This window comes from Rhyacophila brunnea, unplaced genomic scaffold, assembly GCF_057557595.1.
Source record: "Rhyacophila brunnea isolate RB1 unplaced genomic scaffold, BYU_Rbru_1.0 scaffold_4, whole genome shotgun sequence".
NCBI lineage: Eukaryota > Metazoa > Arthropoda > Insecta > Trichoptera > Rhyacophilidae > Rhyacophila > Rhyacophila brunnea.
The window spans coordinates 11,008,642-11,031,528 of record NW_028233068.1 but is presented as its reverse complement, the minus strand read 5'-3'; the positions used below and the strand labels follow the sequence as shown (position 1 = coordinate 11,031,528).

The 22,887-nt window shown below is 33.3% G+C and overlaps 2 protein-coding genes across 6 annotated transcripts; one reads left to right on the top strand and one right to left on the bottom strand.

Moving 5' to 3' along the window:
* Positions 1 to 22,714, bottom strand: LOC147066879 (aldo-keto reductase AKR2E4-like). 5 transcript variants are annotated; one of them, XR_015071459.1, is made up of 8 exons: positions 22,313 to 22,682; positions 15,669 to 15,748; positions 8,879 to 9,055; positions 7,240 to 7,356; positions 6,936 to 7,103; positions 5,810 to 6,016; positions 3,701 to 4,684; positions 1 to 571 (listed from the first exon to the last, which is right to left on the bottom strand). XR_015071459.1 is itself a non-coding variant. In XM_085953823.1 (7 exons), the coding sequence occupies exons 1-7, from the start codon at positions 22,708 to 22,710 to the stop codon at positions 4,505 to 4,507; spliced, it is 981 nt and encodes a 326-aa protein (XP_085809949.1). In that variant the 5' UTR covers positions 22,711 to 22,714; the 3' UTR covers positions 3,494 to 4,504. The 5 variants fall into 5 exon arrangements, 3 of the variants coding, with proteins under 3 accessions (XP_085809949.1, XP_085809951.1, XP_085809950.1); XR_015071458.1 differs by having other exon boundaries at positions 22,539 to 22,682; XM_085953823.1 differs by lacking the exon at positions 1 to 571 and having other exon boundaries at positions 3,494 to 4,684; positions 22,659 to 22,714.
* On the top strand, positions 17,925 to 21,912 carry LOC147066880 (uncharacterized). The gene is made up of 4 exons (XM_085954522.1): positions 17,925 to 18,047; positions 18,374 to 18,466; positions 18,579 to 19,685; positions 21,863 to 21,912. Exons 2-4 carry the CDS (start codon positions 18,394 to 18,396, stop codon positions 21,910 to 21,912), a joined length of 1,230 nt encoding a protein of 409 aa, XP_085810648.1. The 5' UTR covers positions 17,925 to 18,047; positions 18,374 to 18,393.
* Positions 22,715 to 22,887: the final 173 nt, after the last annotated feature.

The window sequence follows — 22,887 nt, the reverse complement described above, 5'->3', positions numbered from 1 at the left end:
GCAGTATAAAATATTTTATTTCACCTTTCCATCCAATTTTATAACAAAAAGTATACCTATGTAATAATATTACATATTCATTTTATGAAAGTTATATAAATTAATTACTTTATAAACATACAGTGACTGTGTTTGACAATAATTTTGTTTCAATAAAGATAACTTATGCAGACATCACAAACATAACCTAACTGACATTGGAAATATATTAGTATTTATTACATTACAGCAGTGTCTGCCAAACATTTTTACCTGACATCACATATATAGATAGGTAGGTAATACAGATAATAATTTTATTAGTGAGGAGGATGCAATTAATTTTGAGAAGTATGAGAAAAACAACTCTAAATTAGATAAACAAACACGTAACTCCTCATCTACTATTTGTGATCGGTCCTGTTATTTATAATTTTATTTTTATGAGCGTTGAGAAACCTAATATTTACAAAGATATGACGATCCAAATAGGAAGAGAGATTTAATGGTTGTAATAGTCGAGTTTCAACACCCACGATGGCCGCGTGGCTTAAACGCCGGCCTATAGAGTCGTGGGTCCCAGGTTCGAATCCTGGGTCTGGCAAGTACACATATTGTTTTTCAATTTGTGTATGAGTCAGAGTATGGACCTAATAGGTTGAGCAAGTGGGTGACATCCATTTCTCGTAAAAATAAAATCTGTTAATACAAACCTCCACTCTGTGGAGGCCTATATGATCCTATTAGGATCGGACATGGTCGAAAGAAGATAGTCGATAGAAGATATTCAATTCAAAATGCTGACAACTCTGCAAATGGTTTTGTGCACATGATCATCTTTGGAGTCCTTTAAATATTCTTCCACTGTAAATAACAGGTGTGTATCGTTGAATCTTGGCTACATTTGATAATCAAGTGTTTCTTACACTCCTGACTAAATTAAAAAAAATTTTGAAGAAGTATCTATACCTTATTTTTTCACGGAACAGTTTGGCAGACACTGCATGACACATTAAATGCATTACAATATTAGTGTTACATGATAATATATTATAATATAATGTATTAACATACCATGTAGCCACGGTAGAGTAGTGCTAATCTGAAGCCGTGGGTACGAGTACGAATTATAAATCTGGCAAAAATCACATGTTATTGTTAAGTGTGTTTGATCCAGAGGGACAAAATGGGTTGGGCGAACTGATAACAATCATTACTCATATATAAATCAATTACAGTCGAACTCGGTTATTACGATCACGGACATAGCGAGATCTCGGATGTAATGAGGAAACATTCGTTGACATTTTAGTTTATGATTTTCGCAATACATTTATTCACTTTTATAATGAGCTACTTATCGGATATACCGAGCAAAAATATCGTCAAAAACTTACTTAAAACTGTTAATGTGTCAATCTTTTAAAAACATTTTTAACCCTAAGCAATAAAATCCGACCGTAGACCGATGCCGCTGGGATCGGATTACATTTATGACACTAGTTAAGTGTTTAAGTACCTAATTGGTGTTTTCGCCAACATTGAAAAAGTATCCACGCATATGGTTGAAATTTCATGTAAAAAATCCAAGCTGAAATCAGTAGGTACCTACTGTCCAACAAGATCATTTTGGCTACGTGTTAAAACTGTGAACTAACAATTCTTCGATTGAAGCACCTTCCGGTTAGCGACGAGTTGTCCACCTATTAAAACTGTGAATGAAGAAGTTCCTCCTACTTTTAACCGCACTACTAACTTCCGGTTATTGCCTAGATCTTCTTGTCGGACAGTACCAGCGTGCATTACAATAAACAACTTCTTTTGTAGTTTATGAATGCCATGCTGGTTTCGGTGAAAAATTCTAATTGTGTATTTTTGTTTGAATTGTGACTTTAAGTGTTATGTGACCGCTCATTTAATAATACCTGTTCTCTGATATAACGAGTAATGCTTATATTCAGTCGGTCCCATCTTCCTCGCAATAACAAAGTTCGACTGTAACATAATCTCCACTCTGTGAAGTTCTGCTTAGCAGCGGATATGGTAATTTACTATATTGTGCGCTAAATATACAGTTCAATGGTTAAAAGCTTATAGGCTATATGAAATTAATGAGTATTATAAATATTCCAAACAAAATAAATAATTAGAGTAGGTATGTATTAGGGATTGCAATACCGGTATTTGAAAACTGGTATCCCAGTATTTTTCGATACCGAAATACCGGTTGTAAAAATCAGACAATACCAATACTTACATTCTTTATTAGTGGAAACAAAATGTATTAATCAACATAAAAGGTATATGTACATACTAGGACAAACATCAGCATCTCTACCATATCTAACTTTTACCTGTTTTAAAGGTTAACGTACTTATGTGTACATATTTAGATATTTTTGCTATAAAATATTGATATTTTAAAGAGATTTTTATATCTATATTTATTGGTAGATAATTCTATTTGGTACAGTTCGGTTATGAGGAATACAGCAGAAAACACATTTTGAAAATACCCGTTATACTGGATTATTTGTTAGTTTGGGTTAGTTTAGGTTATGTTAGGTTGGGTTAGGTTAGGTTTGGTTAGGTTAACCTAACAAATAATTCAGTATATCGGTTATTTTCAAAATGTGTTTTCCGCTGTATTCCTCATAAGCGAACTGTACCTTCTATTTTTTCCATATGTTTCACGAATAACGGTATGAAATAGGAAATCCCGAAATACTGTTTTTGGTATTTTCATTCGGTACTGCAATCCCTAGTACATAATATGTATGCCTTTTGGCATTGAAAAATGTCATTAAGTTTTATAAAATAAGTAAACTTTGCTCAATTACGTATAAAGGGCATGTATATAGATAAATAAAATACATACAATTCCGCTTAATTGCGGCAGCCACTTATTTGGGCTTAATCTCAAGGAACGAACAGTAATTTATATCGTTTAATTGGGACAACATTCCACTTAATTGGGACAGTAAATTTAAGATCACATATATAATTTCAAGAAATTTCAGCTAGAGATTATTGCATAAATTTCCCTTTTGCAAGCAATACAGTATGTCGCCGATAATTAGCGAGCTATTTATAAAAGCCAACAACATACAGAATTGCTGTGCTGTTTGCAGCTTAAAACCTTTAGAGATTTTGAGCAATGAGGAAAATTACGACATGTTTCGATTGATAATTTTTGTCAAGAATTTTTGACAATAGATAATAATTTAAGATGTTACGCTGAAAATAAAGACTGCGGATGCAATTGTTGAAGTAATTAAATCGAAACATTGAAAATTACATGAAGAAGACGTTAACGATGATGATGATCCATCCACCTGTGCCTGTGACTAACCAGTGAGTCTATTCTGTACTTATCGACCGCTGAAGTGATAATGTGATAGATATTATTATCAAACATAGGGTAGGTTTGTATCAAAGTATGTAGCGCTTATTGCAACAATAACAACCAACGTATTGTAATTGTTACAATAAGTGCTAATTTTTTTTTTTTTTTGACCATGTTTGATCCTGATAGGATCATATGGGCCTCCACAGAGTGGAGGTTTGTATTGACAGATTTTGTTTTTTTACGAGAAATGGATGTCAGCCACTTGCTCAACCTATTAGGTCCATACCCTGACACACACAAATTGAAAAACAATATGTGTACTTGCCAGACCCAAGATTCGAACCTGGGACCCACGGCTTTATAGTCCAATGCTTATGCCGCGCGGCCACTTTGATATAAACTTTGATATAAACCTACCCACTGGAGACAAAAATATTATAGCCGGGATAAAGCGAAAACTTACAAAAACAAAAGACAGATTACACTTAATGCATTTTTGCAGAATTAATATGTAGGTAGAATGGTGTCAGATTCTTGTGGCAGTGCAGGCGATTAGGTGTTGGTACCGTCAAATGACACTAACACCGTTCAAAAGTGATTTCGTCGTGGCTGTTATTTAATTTTAGAATTTATTATTCTCCTCGCATAGGTATAGAAATATACCTTTTTTTAAAGGAAAATATTCGTTGTTTAATTTTAAATACCCTGGTCCCAATGTGTCCCAATTAAGCGGAATCGATTATATATATTATGTATAATATGTAATCTTTCTCTTCTAATATAAATTTGTATAACATGTACAACTAGAATGAAATAATAAAAAAATACTGGGATATTGTATTATGAATTAATTAACATGGGGTAAATTAATGAAACAGGGATTATTTGACACCGTTAGTACTATAGTGGTATAACTCCAAAAAGGTAGATAAATGAAAATGAAAAAATTAAGTTAATATTACAACATTGTTGTAGATGTTTGAGTTGAAAATGCTTTTTAGATCAATGTATATTAAAGATTATAAATACTTACTAAGGGATCATTATGCGGGTTGGGCCATTATAGTACTCACAGCCTCATTTAAACAATGTAATAATATGATAATTGGGGTGTCATAATATATTAGTTATCATTTGATGGGAAAGATAAAATGTCATGTTATTTTTGCGGTGCATTTAAAACGGGAAATATTTGTGATCTTTCCAAAAGGACACGGCGACCATTCTTTTATTGACGTTGAAAGCATCAATTTTAGCGATCTCCTCTTTGGTGAGCTTTAAATCAAAAATGTCGATGTTTTGGGCGATTCTGGACGGAGTCACCGATTTAGGAATCACGATGCAACCGCAGTCGATCTGCAAAAATAAAATATGTACATGTAATTAAAGTGAAACCATGATTTTACAGTTTTGAAGGAACTGACAAAAAAAATTAAAAAAGCGGATGACACTGGAATGAAGAACTTCTCAAATTCGGTGGGGATATGTAGCAGCGAAGACGAAGGAACCGAAAAGAGAAAGAAGCTCTGGGGATGTCTCTTCATCAAGGATATGGCTATTGAAGTCATATATTATATATGGGGTGTATGAAAGCAGCTGAAATGGTGGACTGCTTTGAGAGAAAGATCCTGAGGCGTATATACGGACCCGTGAATGATGGTGGGGAGTGGAGAATTAGGTACAACACGGAACTATACCGCTTATACCAAGATTCAAAACTCTCCACCTTCATAAAACTCCAGAGACTAAACTGGGCAGGCCATGTCCAGCACCAGCCTGAGTCACGGATACCGAAGAAGGTCCTCGAAGGAAATCCAGGGGGGAAAAGGCCAGTGGGAAAGCCACGCATACGATGGGGTGATAACATTACAAAAGATGCCAACCAACTGCTAAAAATCAGGAACTGGAAAAGACGTGCGGAGGACCGTTCCGGCTGGAGGACGGCGGTAGAGGAGGCCAGGGCTCGACTTGAGCTGTAGCGCCATCGAAGAAGAAGAATATATAGGGTGGGTGCCCCTTGTATGTAGTCTAACATATAAGACACCGGCTTCTCACACCTGTAGCTTCTGGTTTGATTCTCGGTGAGGTCACAGTACATTTATGTGATTTTCTTCAGCCTGTTACTTTCTGTGATTGTTTAACTATTGCAATTGGATTTAGTATAAATTAAAAAGTAAATAAATAATATATATTGCTCAAAAAATTTGTACAATTAAAAGCAATGTACCAAAGGTTAAAAGATACAAAACCTCTTTTTTCTCATGCTGTGACCTATACTTTTTAATCACACAATAATTCAAAGTTTTGAATACGAGAGATCATAATAATCTAATAGTTATTTTATACAGATATGTAGTAAATATTCAATAAGTATAGACAGACCTTTTTTTCAAAGGGAATTTTCATTTCACAGATAAATAGGCCTTATTAATAGCTCGGCTTCTAATTGGTTACGCTACATATTACTGAATGATAACTTACAAGATATCTGAGTACCACTTGTGTGGTGGTCTTGTTGCCGTACTTTTCACCAATACTCTTGAGCAAGGGGTCATCTAATCGTGGAGCCGGTGCCGACTCTGACGTCTTTGCTTCTGGCATCGACCCCAGAGGACAGTATGCAGTCACCGCCACATCATTCGCTTTGCAGAATGTAATCAATTCTTTTTGCGTCAAGTTAGGATTAACCTATATAGAAAAATATAGATAAAGAACATTGATAAATCTCCATAATTTACCTACATATTATATAATGAAATAACCTTTTCAAATTTTATATTGACCATGATGTATCGATCCAGTTAACAATGGATCTTGGTTTTAATTAAAATATAACAAAATGTATGTAATATTATGTAACAACGATCAGGGCCGGTTTAATAAGACATCAACGTTACATTATGTGGAATAGGTATATGCAAATCCACCAAGAATTGAAAGTTAACATTATTAAAGTGAATAGATCTTGGGTTCAAATTTTAACTGGATTTTTTTTTAAATATCGTACCAGCAGGGCTATTCTAAATAGTTAATACAATAACAAAATTAGCACGGATATCACTCGGAGCAATTCTATAAACAAGGTGGTTACTTATAATAATTGTTAGCACAATCTAATAGGATACATTTGGAGTCAAGTATGATGTGTTAACTATGTTACTCAACAACATTTTACAGCTCGCGGTTAACATGGTCACGGGCAGCCGTGTTAAAAAGTATCACACCTGACAGTTAGCTTTCCGGGATAATTAACTGCCTGAATACGGTATATCATGTTAATCACTTTTTTTTTGATTTTGGAGTTAAGTGATATGTTAGAATAGCCGCCCTAGGGAGAGTTATTAGATTGGATAAGAGAATCAAATTGTTTAGCTATTGTCTACTAATAGTGCCCAGATATGCATGCAAAACATGGACCTTCAACATAAGGGAGATCCAAATATGCGGATTATTACCTTTAATCACAAATCTTTGTGAAAATACCATCAAGATGCCTTCAAAATGCACAAACCTTTCTAGTTATATATTTGGACTATTAACAATCGAATGATCCAATAATTTTCTAATTAAAAAAATACACATGTTGATATTATAACATTAGTCTTACCTCAAACTGGTTCGTGACAGGTTTGATCTTGCAGTTGTCCAAGACCCTTTTGAGCTGTTCAATACTGAAATTCGAGACACCGATGGATTTGGCAAGGCCAAGTTCCACACACTTCTCCATACCTTTCCACGTGTCCAAATAGTCAACGTCACTGTATGTGCCATCTTCCTGTTGAAGCAATTCATAACATCATTAGATGTATTCATGTTGCTACAGCGTGTACTTGTTGGTAATTTATTATTCAGTTTTAAAATGTGTATCATAATAGGAGAATCATCAGTACATCGTTTTAGTGATTTATTACCTTCACTCCAATAGGCCAATGAACGAGGTACAGATCGATGTAGGTCAGTCCCAGCTTGGCCAACGACTTCTTCAATGTGGGGATCACTTGAGATTCTTCATGGCAGTTGTTCCAGATCTGAAATAAACAAAATGGCAAATATTATACACTTTTAGTTATCTCATGATCGTCAGCTTAAACTTTACTAGGTTCAAAAAAGATAGTGCAGTAAAACCTCGATAATCCGGATAACCGAAAAACTAATAAAACATCTATTTTAATATCAGAATAAACATTTTTAATAGCAATTTTTGAGAAACTTACTTTTTTACCAAATACAGTCGTGCTCGGTTATTATGATAACGGATATAGCGAGATCTCGGATGTAATGAAGAAACATTCATTGACATTTTAGTTAATTACTTTTCCATACATTTATTTATTTTCATAATGAGCTACTTATCGGATATACCGAGCTAAAATATCGATTATTAAAATATCGATATCGACTCCCTACTTTAATTATAGTTTGTCAATTTATGGCTACGGCCGTATGTTGTAGCTTTACCACTAGGGAATGACAAAAGAAATGGCGTATTTCAAAAAAACACTACCTTATTCTAAGGTCAATAATTATTATAAAGCAATCATTATTCATAAGATGTTTATCACACTTGAATGGTCAAAGACATAGCTTATAATAAGTATCTTTAGAATCATCTTCAAATGTGTAAATCTTGCCGATTTTTTGAATAATAAAATGCCTAATTCTTGTCAAATTTGGGATCACAGAGATTATCAATATAATTTTTTATCGTGAATATTTTATAAAAATTATCTCGTAATAAATTATACTAATGGTTTTATAAATGCGTTTAAAAATTAATAAATGTAAAAAATCTTAACACCACTGCACAGTTATGTACCGAAATATGACTATATTCTAAAACATTAGAGCGAGAGGTTTAAAAGAATACTATTTTATGCAACAAAAATACTTTATGCAGTCATCAAATGTTTAAAATAACTATAAAGGATAATAAGGCTTCAAAATTATTTAAATAGATTATCTACAACGTTTAAGGAGTGTCCAGGATCATGGTTTGAAAATATAATAAAAACTCAATTTTGACCTACGACGAGCACGTGGGCCGTTAAACAATGTAAGGTTAAGTATCCTTACACATTGGCGTTTTTGTAGTGCCACAAAAACACCGGCATACGCGTGAGCCACAAAAAGTGGTGCCACTTTTTCTTAAAGTGTGCATGTGTCATATCTAAATATATGTAAATTCGAAATCAGTGCATGTGGCAGGCGTTTCTGGCTCTTTGCTGTAGGGCTCTAAACCTTACTAAAAGCTAATAAAAGATTTAAGTATAACAATATGCATTTGACCCTAAGAGTATGTCAAAGGTTTCTGATTTGTCAAGAGTACCAGACACAGGATGCCACAGGCTATCCTTTCTGAAAGTTTACAAAAAATATTAGCACTATTTCTGTCATTAGATGCCATAGTCAATGAAAAATAATCTGTCATTTATAATATGTATTATAAAAATGACAGCTTATAATATATATTATAACTATTATTGTTAGTAAACCAACTTACTTATAACCAGTATGAATTCTTTAATTTAAATCTATAGTATAACGACTGACCTTAGTTGTGACGAATATATCCTCCCGTGAGGCGACACCAGTCGACAGTCCGTTCTGTATTCCAAAACCAACCTCTTCTTCATTGTCGTAGAAAGCCGCCGTGTCAATATGACGATAGCCGCATTTAATAGCGGCTTCTACAGCCAGCTGACATTCCTTGTTCTGACTGCCGCCTCTCTGGAAACGAATTGATTGTGAAAATAATATGATTTATATGTCAATGTTTCCCATTATAATATATAGGTATCCCGTATTTAGTTTTGATTCTTGTAATTTCTTTAATTAAGGCACAATCCCAATATTGTCTGATAAAATCGTTGATTTAAAAATTTGTATTCTACATCCTAACTGTACTGTGGTCTAATTTTTATAGCATATCAATCACTTGGCAAAACGAATGTTCCATATCTTAATTACGATGAGAACATCTAATAATAATAATATACAACACATCCTTTCAAATAATGTAGTATCCTATTTTCTACGTCCATAAATGTTGTGTCAAACAATACGTGGAGGGAAAGCGACAATGACAAGCTATGTTGCTTGTACTATAATAGAAGAAAATAATCTGATCGTGTTAACCCATTGGAGACAATCGAGACCAATTTAACAGCATTGTTCCAAACACCAAATGATCGTCCTTGGAAAAAATGTTTTATTTTTGGATATTTCTTAAAACCCTACATTAAATTAAACATTGTAGCAGTTTTAGTATACTCTTATAAATTTACTATAAAATTTAATCCGGCTATTGCTTCACTTTTTTCTCCTTTTAAATCTGTCTTCAATGGGTTTAAAATTTAGTTATTGTAAATTTTGATGGACGGATTCTTCCGGCCTTATGGCCATGACTATATCACTTTATAACGGTGTTAGTGTCATTTGAAAGTAACGATACCAACACCTAAATGAGCCGCCTGCACTTCCACAAGAATCTGACATAATTCTACCTACTTATAAATATGGTAGAATATAATTGTTTCATTCTATGTTAGTTAGATTAGTATGGATTTGGTAAGGTTTAGTTAAGTTAGATTAAATACATAACATATTAAAATAGTAGTATTTATAATCTTGGGACTAACCAATAATTTATCTTAAATATGAAGTGTTTTATCTACACATTATACTATAAGCGACAATCTAATCACCATGAAGAGCACAATACCAATTTGAAAATCGCCATGGGCGAATTATATATTTAAAAATCATAATAAAATAGTTAATTTCTATGTATATTGCTTAATTTAATATTATGGAGATGGCATTGACTTTCATAGTGAATCGGTTACGTTGTATTGCTGTGATTTTCAGTGTGTCTTGTAGTTGTCGATATCACGGGACCTCTGCTTGCACAGTCATTATAATGTGTTATCTCATATTTTGATGATGGTAATAGCTGATAGTTTCCGGCTTCTACCTTAAGTAGTTTACGCAACTATGAGTACACTGACGACGCAGTTTTATTCAACAATTCCATCACGGTCATTTAAGAGACAATGGATACACAATGTAATGATTTGTCTTGCGTTGGTCTGAAAATCACCGAGACGAACACCAACTTTCTACATCATTACCAATCAAGTTAAGTCAACTTCGTGTGTATCATGTGTTTTGTTAAAGTCAGCTATATAATACATAGAATAAGTTGACGAGCAGCATTGAAATAGTATGTGCAAGGCCGCTAAATGTTATATATATCTTCAGTTATAAAAATATGGGGTGGGTTTTAGGGTAGCATACGATTAAATGATTTTAAATAAAAATTATTCAGTAGGACAGTAAGGGGTATCGAAAAGCAAACCTCTTTTGGAGAAGTGGCATCAATGGTTGATGGCAACGCTGTTGACGCACCGTCAGACAGATTGAATTGGAGCTAGCTCAATGGCAGGCCATGAAATAAAATTGCACCATCTTTGATGTCATATTTATGATATATATATAACTAATATATTATTTTCATCAATCAAGTTGATATTTAAGTTACAAATTAAGCTTATAAATATAATTTATATTTTACTACTATCAGGCAAGATAGAGCTGCATATTTCGGACACATCTTCCACGATGATTAGGAAGAATTACTGTAACCTACTATGCTAGGAAAGATTAATGGAGAAAGTGGAGTAGTTAGAAGTAAAATTGAAACAAGTCGAGAAGATTTGTCATTAGAATCACCAATAAGAAACCTAGACATGGTGACTAAAAGCAGTGCGCTACATTACGAAAAACATGTACCTAGTTTGAGAGTCTAAAAGCACAAACAACACGGATTAATGTTACGCTGCACGAAGCGAGTGAATGTTTGTTCTTTCCCCCACTCCAGCGAAATTCTCTTGACGTAAACGCTATTTGTTGAGCGAGCATAAGAATTTCGCTGGAGCGGGGGCTTTAGAAAACAACATGAAAATAGTATTTTAAAATATAGATCACGCCGAAAGAGTTTAAAATTTTTAAACATATTGTCACTATGGTATTGTATTTTTTAGATCAGGGGTTCCCAACCCCATGCCCGCGGGCACCATGGCGCCCACGGAACGATTCGTATGTGCCCGCCACTATTCGACAGAGACAGAATTTTCACGCTAGCCTGACACACGCAGAAAACCTGAAGTGAACGAACGCCACGAACTGAGCCGATGAACGCCGAAGCACGTGACAGTAGTCACGTGCTCGTACCGTCCCGATTGCTTCGGCGATCATCGGCTCAGTTCGGGTTTTCGGCGTGTACAAGGAGTGATGTGCAAATAGCATTCCCCGCCTGGAACCGCGTTGTTGTCATTGTGATTGCGATTACTTCCCCGTTCGGGTTGCAACAGTTAGCTAGGAGACATCTTCGTCTGACAAAAAACGAATTAGGAGTTTTGATATTCCTTCTATATAGTTCTAAAAGGAGTGGACCGAGTAAAAGACAACGAACCTATAATTTTAACACTGACTGGGAGGAATCATATTGTTTCTTTAATGTGAAAAATAAATGCGTCTGTTTGTTGTGTGGTAATAGTATTGCAGTGCCGAAAAAACATAATGTTGAACGACACTTTCAGACAATTCATGCCACTATTGATGTGAATTATCCACTTAAATCTGAAGTAAGAAAGAAAAAAATATGTCAACTAAAATCAAGTCTAACTGCACAACAGACTGTTTTCACTAGACATGTGGAAAATTCTAAAAAGGCCACCATTGCTTCTTTCAAAATTTCTCACATGCTCGCAAAAATGAAGAAACCTTTCATTGATGGTGAGTTGTTTAAAAAACTATTTTTGACTGGTGCCGATTGTTTGTTTGATGGATTTTCTAACAAACGTGAGATTGTCTCAGCAATACAAGACTTACAGTTGTCAAATAACACCGTCACAAGAAGAATACATGCAATTTCAACAGACATACAAACTCAGTTGAAGACTGCCTTGGAAATATGTGACTGGTTCTTGCTACAATTTGACGAGTCAACAGATATATCAGACACCGCACAGTTAGCAGTTATGGTGAGAATGGTATTTAGTAACTTCACAGTAAAAGAGGATATGTTGCAAATATTACCTATGAAAGGACAGACAAGGGGTGAGGATATTTATAATACATTCAGAACATACGCCAAGTCAATAAATATGCCTTTGCATAAGCTGTCTGCGATAACCACCGATGGGGCACCAGCAATGGTAGGTAAAAACAAAAGATTTATTGCCCTCTGCAAGAAGGATGAATCATTTTCAAACTTTATGTCCTACCACTGTATTATCCACCAGGAGCTCTGTGTTGTAAAATATTGCCATTTGAACACGTTATGAAAATAGTTACAAAAATAATCAATTCTATTCGAGCAGCTCCTTTGTAACACCGACTTTTCAAGGCCCTGTTAGAAGATACTGAAGATAAAAAACATGATCTTATTCTGCATACTGAAGTACGTTGGCTCAGTAAAGGAAAGGTTCTTACAAGATTTGTGAGTTTAATTGAAGTAATAAAAACATTTATAAACGATAAAAAGGAAAATTATGATGAACTCGCTGACTCTCGCTGGCTGATTGGTTTGGGATTTCTCACAGACATCATGGAAAAATTGAATTCTTTAAATTTGAAGTTGCAGGGGAAAGACAAAAACATAGCTGAAATGATAAGCTCTGTAAAGTCATTTAAAGCTAAATTGGATTTGTTGATATCACATCTGCAGATCAATTCTCTCGTGCATTTCCCACATATGAATAAAATGCTAGGTAACAATGAATTAAACGGGTCATTATTTATTAAGCATCTTCAAGTATTAAAAAAACAATTTGAAGAGAGATTTTTGCAGTTTACAGATATCGAGCCAATTGTTTCCTTCTGTATCAATCCTTTTACTTGCCAAATAAATGTAATGGAAATGGCTGCATGTATTGCAGATTTTGTTCAAGGTAAGACAGAAGAACTAGAAGTAGAAATTTTGGAGCTTGAGAATGATATTTTGCTTAAATCCTTAATATCAGAGGACTTTTTCAATACAGTGGACAGAGAAAAGTTCCCATTTTTGAAAAAAGCGGCATATAAAATTGAATCATTTTTCGGTTCGACATATTTATGCGAATCATTGTTTTCAAACATGAACTTAATAAAATCAAGATATAGATCTCGACTCACCGATGAGCATCTTTATGATTGTTTGCTAACAGGATTATCGTCATACTCTCCTAATTATGAGGCACTGGCCAATGATATGCAATGCCAAAGATCACATTGACATATTGATATTCTATTTTTTTATAAAATGTTTTCTTTGTATTTGTGTTTTTTGTTTACTTTGTTTACGTTTTGTAAATACATTTCTCTGTGTGTATGCAATTTGAATAATAGTTTTATTGTTTTGAAACATTTTTGTTTATTATTTATTAATAAATTATGAATATAAGAAAATAAATTATGAGAAAATGAGAAGTTATGGAAGGAGTTTGTCGATTAAAAATAGGTGGTGCCCGCCACCCTACCGATATTTTAGAATGTGCTCTAGAGTACAAAAAGGTTGGGAACCCCTGTTTTAGATCATTCACTTTTTTTTCACAAGAGTAGTATATCAGGGTGATCAACTACTCAACTCAGTATGAACATGGTATGTGAAAATGTTCCAAACTCTTTTAAGTGAGACTTCTTAATCCTTTTGGGTAATAGCTTTCCTTTTACAAAAGCGCTATCTGACAGGGATGCTAGCTCTAGATTCATACCCTTCCCTGAGACTGTGGCATTTCTGAGAATTTTCGCCTGGCTTGAAAAATTATTACCTACTTACTAGGTACCTAGTAGGCTAGCAGGTATAATTTAAAAATATTTCTTTGCTAAGACTAAGTACATCACCGGAGTTTTGAAAGATGCGTGCGTATTTTTTTTGAATGTTCGCCGGCTGGCGAATAATTATTGCTAGACAAAATCGATCAGACAATAGACATATTTTTACAAAATAATATAAAAACAGTTTAGAGTTAAGACTAAAAATATACTAGGTATTCTAGGTATTAGGTACATTGTATGGCTGGGAACTTTGCTTCCAATATTTATAAAATATAGGTAAGTATACGAATTTTAATATTGGTCAAAATTGGATGAAGGCTAATGTAGGTAATAATATTAAAAAAATGATATTAATAATTATTATTTTAGGCATCGTGTTGTGCTGACGATTGTTTCATGTTACTTCGGCAATCGATTTTTGAGATGATTTCGAAGAGCGCTGAGTGGTAGGTATTTAATAACCAATAGCTTAAATATTTGTCGTCATTAGTATGTCTTCCGTAGCATAATGGCTGAATGCGACGAGTTTGGGGCGTTTACCCGTTGGAGATGCCGGGTTCGATTCCCGACCGGTTGGCTTACTTTTTTCAAAAAAGTTTTTTCTATTGGTTGTGATATACTCTCTCAGTTAGTGTTTTTCTAAATTATATAATGTTCAATAATCAGAATGATATATTCCTAAATCTTGTGAATTATTCATTTGAATAAAAGAAATTGTTAATTAAAAAAAACAGATAAGTTCCAGTCTATGACTTTCAAAACATGCGAAAAGAAGTCTGAAAACTTAATGACTTATATAAATTAATTATGTAATTATATTGATACCAAAAATGCGGATAAGAGGTTAATCGACTAATAAAATAGACATATTGTTCTGATGTTTGCTTTCTTTACTAAATTTAGATGCAATTAAAGTAATTATAACATTCATACTGAAAGCTTTGTTTTATTACTTAAATCCTGATAAAAAATTGCACTAAATGCAACAAGTGCATTCACCGTTTGATGTAATTGGTCATTCATTCATTCACCCACAATATCAGTACCACGTCGGCATATAATATTGTGGGTCCCAGGTACGAATCCCAGGTCTGGAAAATTCACATGTTTTACGTTGTATTTGAACCAATTTTGCCATATTTTTCCATGATTATTATAGGACGTTTCAAAATTATGGTATTTTTGATATGTTTGACGTAAAATTATGGTATTTTACATTTTTCACGGAATCAAAATTATAGTATTGTACTATAATTACTGTATAGTTAACACTGGTTTTAATCCAGAGTATGGACCTAATAGGTTGAGTAGATGGTGGCTAACATTTACTTCTTGTAAAAACAAAAATCTGTTAATACAACCTCCATCCTGTGGAAGCCTATATGATACTCTTTGGATCGAACATGGTGAAGTAGTCAAAAATGATAGATCGAGAATCCGAATTACAACTGCAGGTATTTAGAGTCACGATTATAAAATTAGTTAATGGAGAGACGTTGATGATAACTAGACAAATACTTACAGCGTATGTACCAAGTCCGATGACTGGAATTTCTTTTCCATTATTTAACTTTATCGTTGACGCCTTTGCCATTTTGATATCTGGAAAAAAACCAAAATAAAATTTAGAACTTTTAAGCACTCATTAATCGAACATACAAATACAATGATTTAAATTAGTTATTTTTGTTAATTCTACTTTAATTGAGTCATTTACGTTGACAGTTGTTTCGGGCTATAAACCAAACTTCGATTGTAATAGTTATATGATCGGGACAATATTACTCTTATAAGAGCTGTGAAATCAAATGGAATTAATAATGATTTGTCCGGTTTTAGATGGTCCGGCAATAAATAGTGTTCATGCTTCAGGATTATCCTAACGACGCCTAGTTGGCAAGCTTATGATACAATATGTTCTCCTGTATCATTTTCTAATGAATGTCAAGAAAAATTAATATTCTTAGATACTCGTGAAGGAAAACCATGTATTAACCCATTCACTGCGGACCTTTTAATTAATATTTAATTATCACATTTAAATAACATGCTAATTATATCTAATGGCCACCTGATGGGCAACGCACCAGTTGCGTTGGACGCAGTGAATACGTTAAATAGTCCTCTAGAATAATAATTGTGATTCCTATAAATCGCATATATAGAAAGTACTAAACGACGTTAAAATTAATTTGTGACAGATTGACAGAAAAATATGAAAGAGTATGATGTCACAAAACACAATTTTGAAAATGATATATTTCTGAAAATGTGAATTTCTTAGATTTCGGTAGTCATAGTATTAAAAATCAACAAAGTGGCGTTTAAATAAGGAATTAGTGTGTTATTCAAGAGATTTTAGAGTAATCATTATAGGAATTAAGCTAGTTATTGCTACCTATTTATAATAACCAGTGAGTCACTTACTGATTCAATAATAATTTATACCTATAACATGAAGAATGTCAAACGACCTTTCTATGATACGTATTGCGGTGAAATGAGATAATTATTGACGAATTGTTGAAACATAAGTAGATCAAGATAATATGAATACGTGTATTAAATAAGGCTCTAAGTACCAAAAAGTAGTGTTGCCTGTAGTTACAAAATACCGAGTCATTGCAGTAAAATTTCATGAAGCAGACCTTTTGAAAAATGTAGTTTTACAGTGTGAAGTAATCACGGCAGCTTCTATAATTTTAGGTATTAAGAACTCGCAAGTGTCAACACACCATCGTCAGCTATTTTATATTGAATGCCGTTGAGAACTGCAGTGCTACTTATACCATTATAAATAAAACACGCCAACGGACTTACAACGTCGACAGGTTTAATTATTTTGCTGTATTTTTTTGACTTGCTTGAGGCACTTAGACTATAGTTGAAGTTATTGGCATTGGTATGTGGAACATTTTTCTATAAAAATGTCAGTTTTTATGTTTTTGGTACTTAGCGCCTTAATTAATACACGTATTCATATGATGATAATATTATCTGTAAGTAGGCAATTAAATGAAACATTTCCAACAGGGTATTTATTATTCACCTATACTTATGAATGAAAAGATATGACTATTATTTGAATAAGTTTTTAACATCCATGGAAGGTGTATACTGGATTGATTTAACCATGACCCTGTATAGCGAGGCCAGGGCATGAAATTATGAATTTTGATTGTAGTACTACATAGTTATTACTTCTACTTTGAATACAATACGGTAGGCTGTTTGCAGTAAATGATAATTATAAACAAAATATGGAATCGAATCTTCATTTATTGATTGCATTGAATAATAACTAATACTACAATCAGAATTTTTAATTATCTAAGTAATTCTAACACCATAAAACAGATGGCAGCAATGCTATCAAATATAATATATTAACTTTAACCAACGAACATTTGGAATCAATCATGTTTGAGAAATGGTTTGAGTAATTACAATTACCAATTATACAAAAACTAGATACCTTACAATGTAGGATAAGTAATTCAAGCTCTGTATCATCCGGAAATTCAAAATAAAATAACTAGTTATGTAAAAAAAAAATTCTATTACAATGCTTTATTTAATTTTCTTAGTAAGATTAAATTTTGCTTTAAAAAATATATCGTCGTGGTAAATGCAATAGGTCGTATGTCAAAAAAATCTCAAAACTGTTTTATTGCGCCATAGTGATCAGCTCAGTCATCTACACGACCTCGAATAGCTCTTATGTCGTTGAACCAATAAGAAGTCGACTATTTCAACACTTGCAAAAAGACGAATCGACACGTCATTGATATTGGTCAAGCCAAACAGTTGTATGTCAAACCTCATCATGACAGTAATGTTTTTGTTTGTTTCTATTCCTCGTTCTTGACGTTATATTCAAGAATTCATCAAATAATTTGATGTAAGTAATTTTCTAACCACTGTTTTATTTAAATCTACTTTATAATTACATTACTGTTGTTAATTTTAGTAAATTTTTCAAGATTCTTTCTAGAGATACTAACCTTACTTTTTGTCTCATTTATTTATTATTGCCAAAGTAATTATTTGTTCAAGATCGACAGTTTTAATAAGACACTGTTTATTTAGAGTAAAAATTAGTTATATAATAATGCAATTATTATTAATTAAATAGAAATTTGGTACACGAATCTTTGACATAGAACCTTTTGCATCAGGGAATTCCGAGCATCGGTTTTGACATACGATCAATTGCATCTGTTCCAGATTACCAAAAAGCTATCAAAATGATTAATGGAAGTCGTGGGCGGTACTTGGTATCTTTAGCAGTCAGCAAAATTACTTCATCTAAGAATAACGGTAAGAATAAATAAGTTTATCTCGTCATAAAACAATACGGTGTGGAGTGGAGATGACATTTTGCTGAGGAGCATGAACGATTATCAAATTTAAAAATCATTATTTTCTTCAGGACCTCAAGTAACCTGTGGAGTCGTAGGAACCACTGACGATGTGGCGTTACAAGTTGAACCTGGGAATGCGGCGGAAATTGAACTCTTAAAGCATCCATTAGAAGAAATTTTTCAAAATATTGGCTCAGAAATAGAACTCGATTTTGCTGAAGTTAATAATACTTTGACTGTTGAAACTCCAATTTTAGAACAAGCAGAATCATTGTTGAAGCAACCTTCGGACATAGAGATAGCAGAGAACACTGTATCAACACAATCAGCCCTGAGACAAAATATAAATTATGATATGACGATGGCTGAACATCTAAGTGGCCCTGAACATTCACTATCTGACAGCAGTAGTGACTCTGAAGATCTGTATCAACCTGAAGCTAATCAATCAAGCTCATCAGAAGATTTAGAGGAGTTTGCTATGCAGTCTGACACCCATGGTGATGAACCTAATGAGCAAGTCAATCAAAGAAAACGAAAAGGGCAAAGCATTAATTGTAAACTGTGGAAGAGGCAAAAAAACTCTCAACTGCGATTGCTAGGCAAGTCTTATGTGGGTTTTGAGAAGAGTGAAGAGTCCGGCAAGTATAGACAAACGTCTAAAAAAAAATCTAAGACCATAGGTCCACGTTGTGGTGGGCATAATGTGCGTCCTCAAAAGGGTGGGCCAAAAACAGCCTTTAAGTGCGATACAATTAGTGATAAACAACGCACCGTGATATTCACAAATTTTTGGAAAAAAACAAGTTGGGATTCCAAAAAAACATTTGTCACCGAAAACGTTTTGCAAACCACCCCAAAATACAGAAGAATCGCCAGTGAAAACTCAAGAAGAAAACAAAGCTTTCGCTTTTATTTTACAGCAAAAAATGAAGAAACTGAAGAAATAACTGAAAATATAATTAAAAAACAAGTTTGCAAAAAATTTTTTTTAAACACTTTAAGTATAGGGGAAAAATGCTTAAAATTATGGACCTCGAAGGTTGAAGAACCGCAGTCATCTGAAACGAATTTAAATAAACAGAAAGATGCAACACTAACTATTTCAGAAGAGTTAGAGACCTGGTTTAACTCTCTGCCAAAAGTTGAATCGCACTATTGTCGATCCTCTTCAAGTAAGTTATACCTGGAGCCAATTTTTTACAGTTTTCGAGACATGCATCGCTTATATCTAGAAAAATGTGCTTCTGAAAATAAAAGAAAAGTATCATGGGGTACATTTCAAAATACTTATAAAAAATTGAATCTAGACATTTACACGCCAAAAAAAGATCAGTGCAATGAGTGCACTTTGCACAAAAACGGGACACTCGACGAAGAAAGTTTTCAGAAACACATTAAAAAAAAGAACGATGCTAATGCGGAAAAAGAGTCTGATAAATCCTTAGCTCTGAAAAATGAAAACATCAGATGTTACACAGTCGATTTGCAAGCTGTTCTTCTTTCGCCAAAATTGAATCTAGACATTTACACGCCAAAAAAAGATCAGTGCAATGAGTGCACTTTGCACAAAAACGGGACACTCGACGAAGAAAGTTTTCAGAAACACATTAAAAAAAAGAACGATGCTAATGCGGAAAAAGAGTCTGATAAATCCTTAGCTCTGAAAAATGAAAACATCAGATGTTACACAGTCGATTTGCAAGCTGTTCTTCTTTCGCCTCGTTTAAATGCTTCAGCAAATTATTATAAAACAAAATTAAAAGTACACAACCAAGTCTATTATAACCAAGCCACGAAGGACGTCTCGTGTTATGTATGGCATGAGGGAGCTGGGGGGCTTGAAAGTGACGTCTTTTGCACTATAGCTACTAAATTTATCTTGAAGGAAATCGGCCATCTGGTACCGCAAAAAGTTATAATATGGAGCGATGGTTGTGCGTATCAAAATAGGAATGTAAAATTATCAAACGCACTACTCGACATCAGTATGAAGAATAATCTTATCATAGAACACAAATATCTGGAAGTAGGGCATACACACATGGAGGTTGACAGCGTCCATTCAACAATCGAAACGAAGCTGAGAAATCGAAAACAAATTTTCGTCCCTGCCGACTACATGGCTATCATTGAAAGTGCAAGAGTAAAGAAACCATACAAAACACTTTATCTCAGCCATGACGATTTTCAACAATTCAGCACAGACTACTACAGCAGTATTCGGCCTGGAAAGAAAACTGGCGACCCATGTGTAAACGATGTCGTTGCATACCAGTATACTCCAGAAGGTTTAATAAACTTTAAATTGGACTTCGGCCATACATGGAAACCACTTCCAACACGAGCGCGAGTTTCAATCGCAAGCAGTGAACGATTAAAATTATACAATGGGCCTTGCCCTATTGAGGAGAGTAAATACCAACACTTGCAGGTACTAAAACTATTAATTCCAGAGGACTACAGAGATTTTTACACCAGACTACCGTTTAAATAAAAAAAATACTTTTTTATAAAAAAAATTAAGTATTCTTTTAAAACTGCTATTTTTACTTTTAAGTAGGTATTTACCTGCTCTGTTTTAATGCTTTTTTAAAAAATATTTTATGTATTGTATTTTAACTTTAATCTTTTCTTTTAAAAATTGTAATTGTTTTTAAAAGTACCTAATTAAACAGATCTCCAATTTATAATAAATCTACTTTTTCATTAGTCTAAGCTTACTTTTTAAGCGTTTATGTACAAGTGTATAACAATATGTATATTAATATAATATAATCTGTATAATATTATATTCGTTTCATTATAAATACCAAATTTTAGTGAATTAAATATAGGTATGTATACATAAAAATTGGACTTATGTCAACAAAAGTGGCCAACATTGATGAGCAAATAGTCGTATGTCAACCTAACTTTCTAAATATTCATCTTACGTAAAAATGTTGATAACCATCTTAACAGGGAACAAATTTAACCATGAAAATAAATTTGTGAAAAAAATCGGTGAAATGGGGTTAAGATGGGATAGTTTTTTGTCTCTCCTGAAAAGTTTGGTATTTTTGACATACAACCTATTGCATTTACCACGACGATATATATTATACTAGGTACTATACTTATATCAGTGGTGAAGGTGAAGGTAGGCTGTTAAGATCCATCATAAATAGTGCATATTAAAATTTGTCAGTCATACGTTTTTGTTTTTATTGAACTAATACTACAATTTGCAGATGGTGTATGTAACAAAGTTTGATGTGCACTATTTATGGCAGATCATAACAGCCTACCTCCACCCTTCGCTACTGACTTATATTATATAATATCATAAATAATATGTCCTTAATTTCAGAAAAAGTAGATCACGGAGGATTTTTCTTCCCCAAAGTAGATCTTATGTAAAAATTAGTTGAGACCCCTGCATTATATGGACGCACGCAACTAATTTGATTCATTGGGTCTGTGATTCTCAATACAATATGATTATGTTTAAGGGTTTTTAAGGATGGGAGAACGGTAGAAGACATGTGATCTCTTCAGAAATTACATCTGAACTAAATACTTCCCGTAATTTTGGATTTCATTGTAATTGGTCTTTTGAGACATAAAAAAAACCAAAACCTAACTTCACTAACAACCCAATGTAACTCCAAAAATAAGTAGGTTGTGTTGTAATAAGACCTAAACCACTAAAACTATCTTTATCAAAATTATAATATCCTAAATCACATAGGTTTTATTGTAATATTTAAATAAATTAATTGATAGAAACCTTAGAAAAGTATTAGGTATGGGTACCTACCTACTTATGTGTGTGAGATAAATAAGTTTTACACTCAAAACTTCACAATAATTTAATATTCAGTCGTGTAACTAGATGGGTAGCAATTGATATTATTATGTTTTATATAATAGAATGATAGTGCTTATCAAAATTATGTTGAATTTAGGTAATAGTGTTGCCAATTTTATTGGTTACACATACTCCACTCCACATCAAAAATAGAACTGCAAAAAATGAAGTTTACCTTGAGAAATTGTTTATTTTTTGTTGTAAGAACTAACTACGGTTTCTATAAACTAGTAGTCAGAAAACAAACAAGTTTTTTAAAGAAAGGTACATGCGCAGTTAATTTGTATGTGTTTACCGGTGTGAAACTGCGACCATAGATAAAATACGTAGCGGCCTCGGGCCTTCATTTTTTTGACGTTTCTTGTAGGTTTGCCACAACAAAAAAATAACTTTATGTTATTAAAAAATACAAGCCTCTGAAAATAGAAGAGATTTAAATAATAATATGTAGGTAATCCAATCCAATTTAGGTTTTTACGTTTTAGTCAACAGAGTAGTTAATAATTTTAATCACGACCTTTGAG

Coding starts and splice junctions, on each gene's coding strand:
- LOC147066880 (XM_085954522.1), top strand. CDS start 18,394: ATGATTAATGGAAGTCGTGGGCGGTACTTGGTATCTTTAGCAGTCAGC. Junction 18,467..18,578: donor TACTTCATCTAAGAATAACG/GTAAGAATAAAT, acceptor TATTTTCTTCAG/GACCTCAAGTAACCTGTGGA. Junction 19,686..21,862: donor CTATTGTCGATCCTCTTCAA/GTAAGTTATACC, acceptor CCTTAATTTCAG/AAAAAGTAGATCACGGAGGA.
- LOC147066879 (XM_085953823.1), bottom strand. CDS start 22,710: ATGAAGGCCCGAGGCCGCTACGTATTTTATCTATGGTCGCAGTTTCAC. Junction 7,357..8,878: donor ATATATTCGTCACAACTAAG/GTCAGTCGTTAT, acceptor TGTTTATTTCAG/ATCTGGAACAACTGCCATGA. Junction 4,685..5,809: donor AAGTGGTACTCAGATATCTT/GTAAGTTATCAT, acceptor TTATTTTTGCAG/ATCGACTGCGGTTGCATCGT.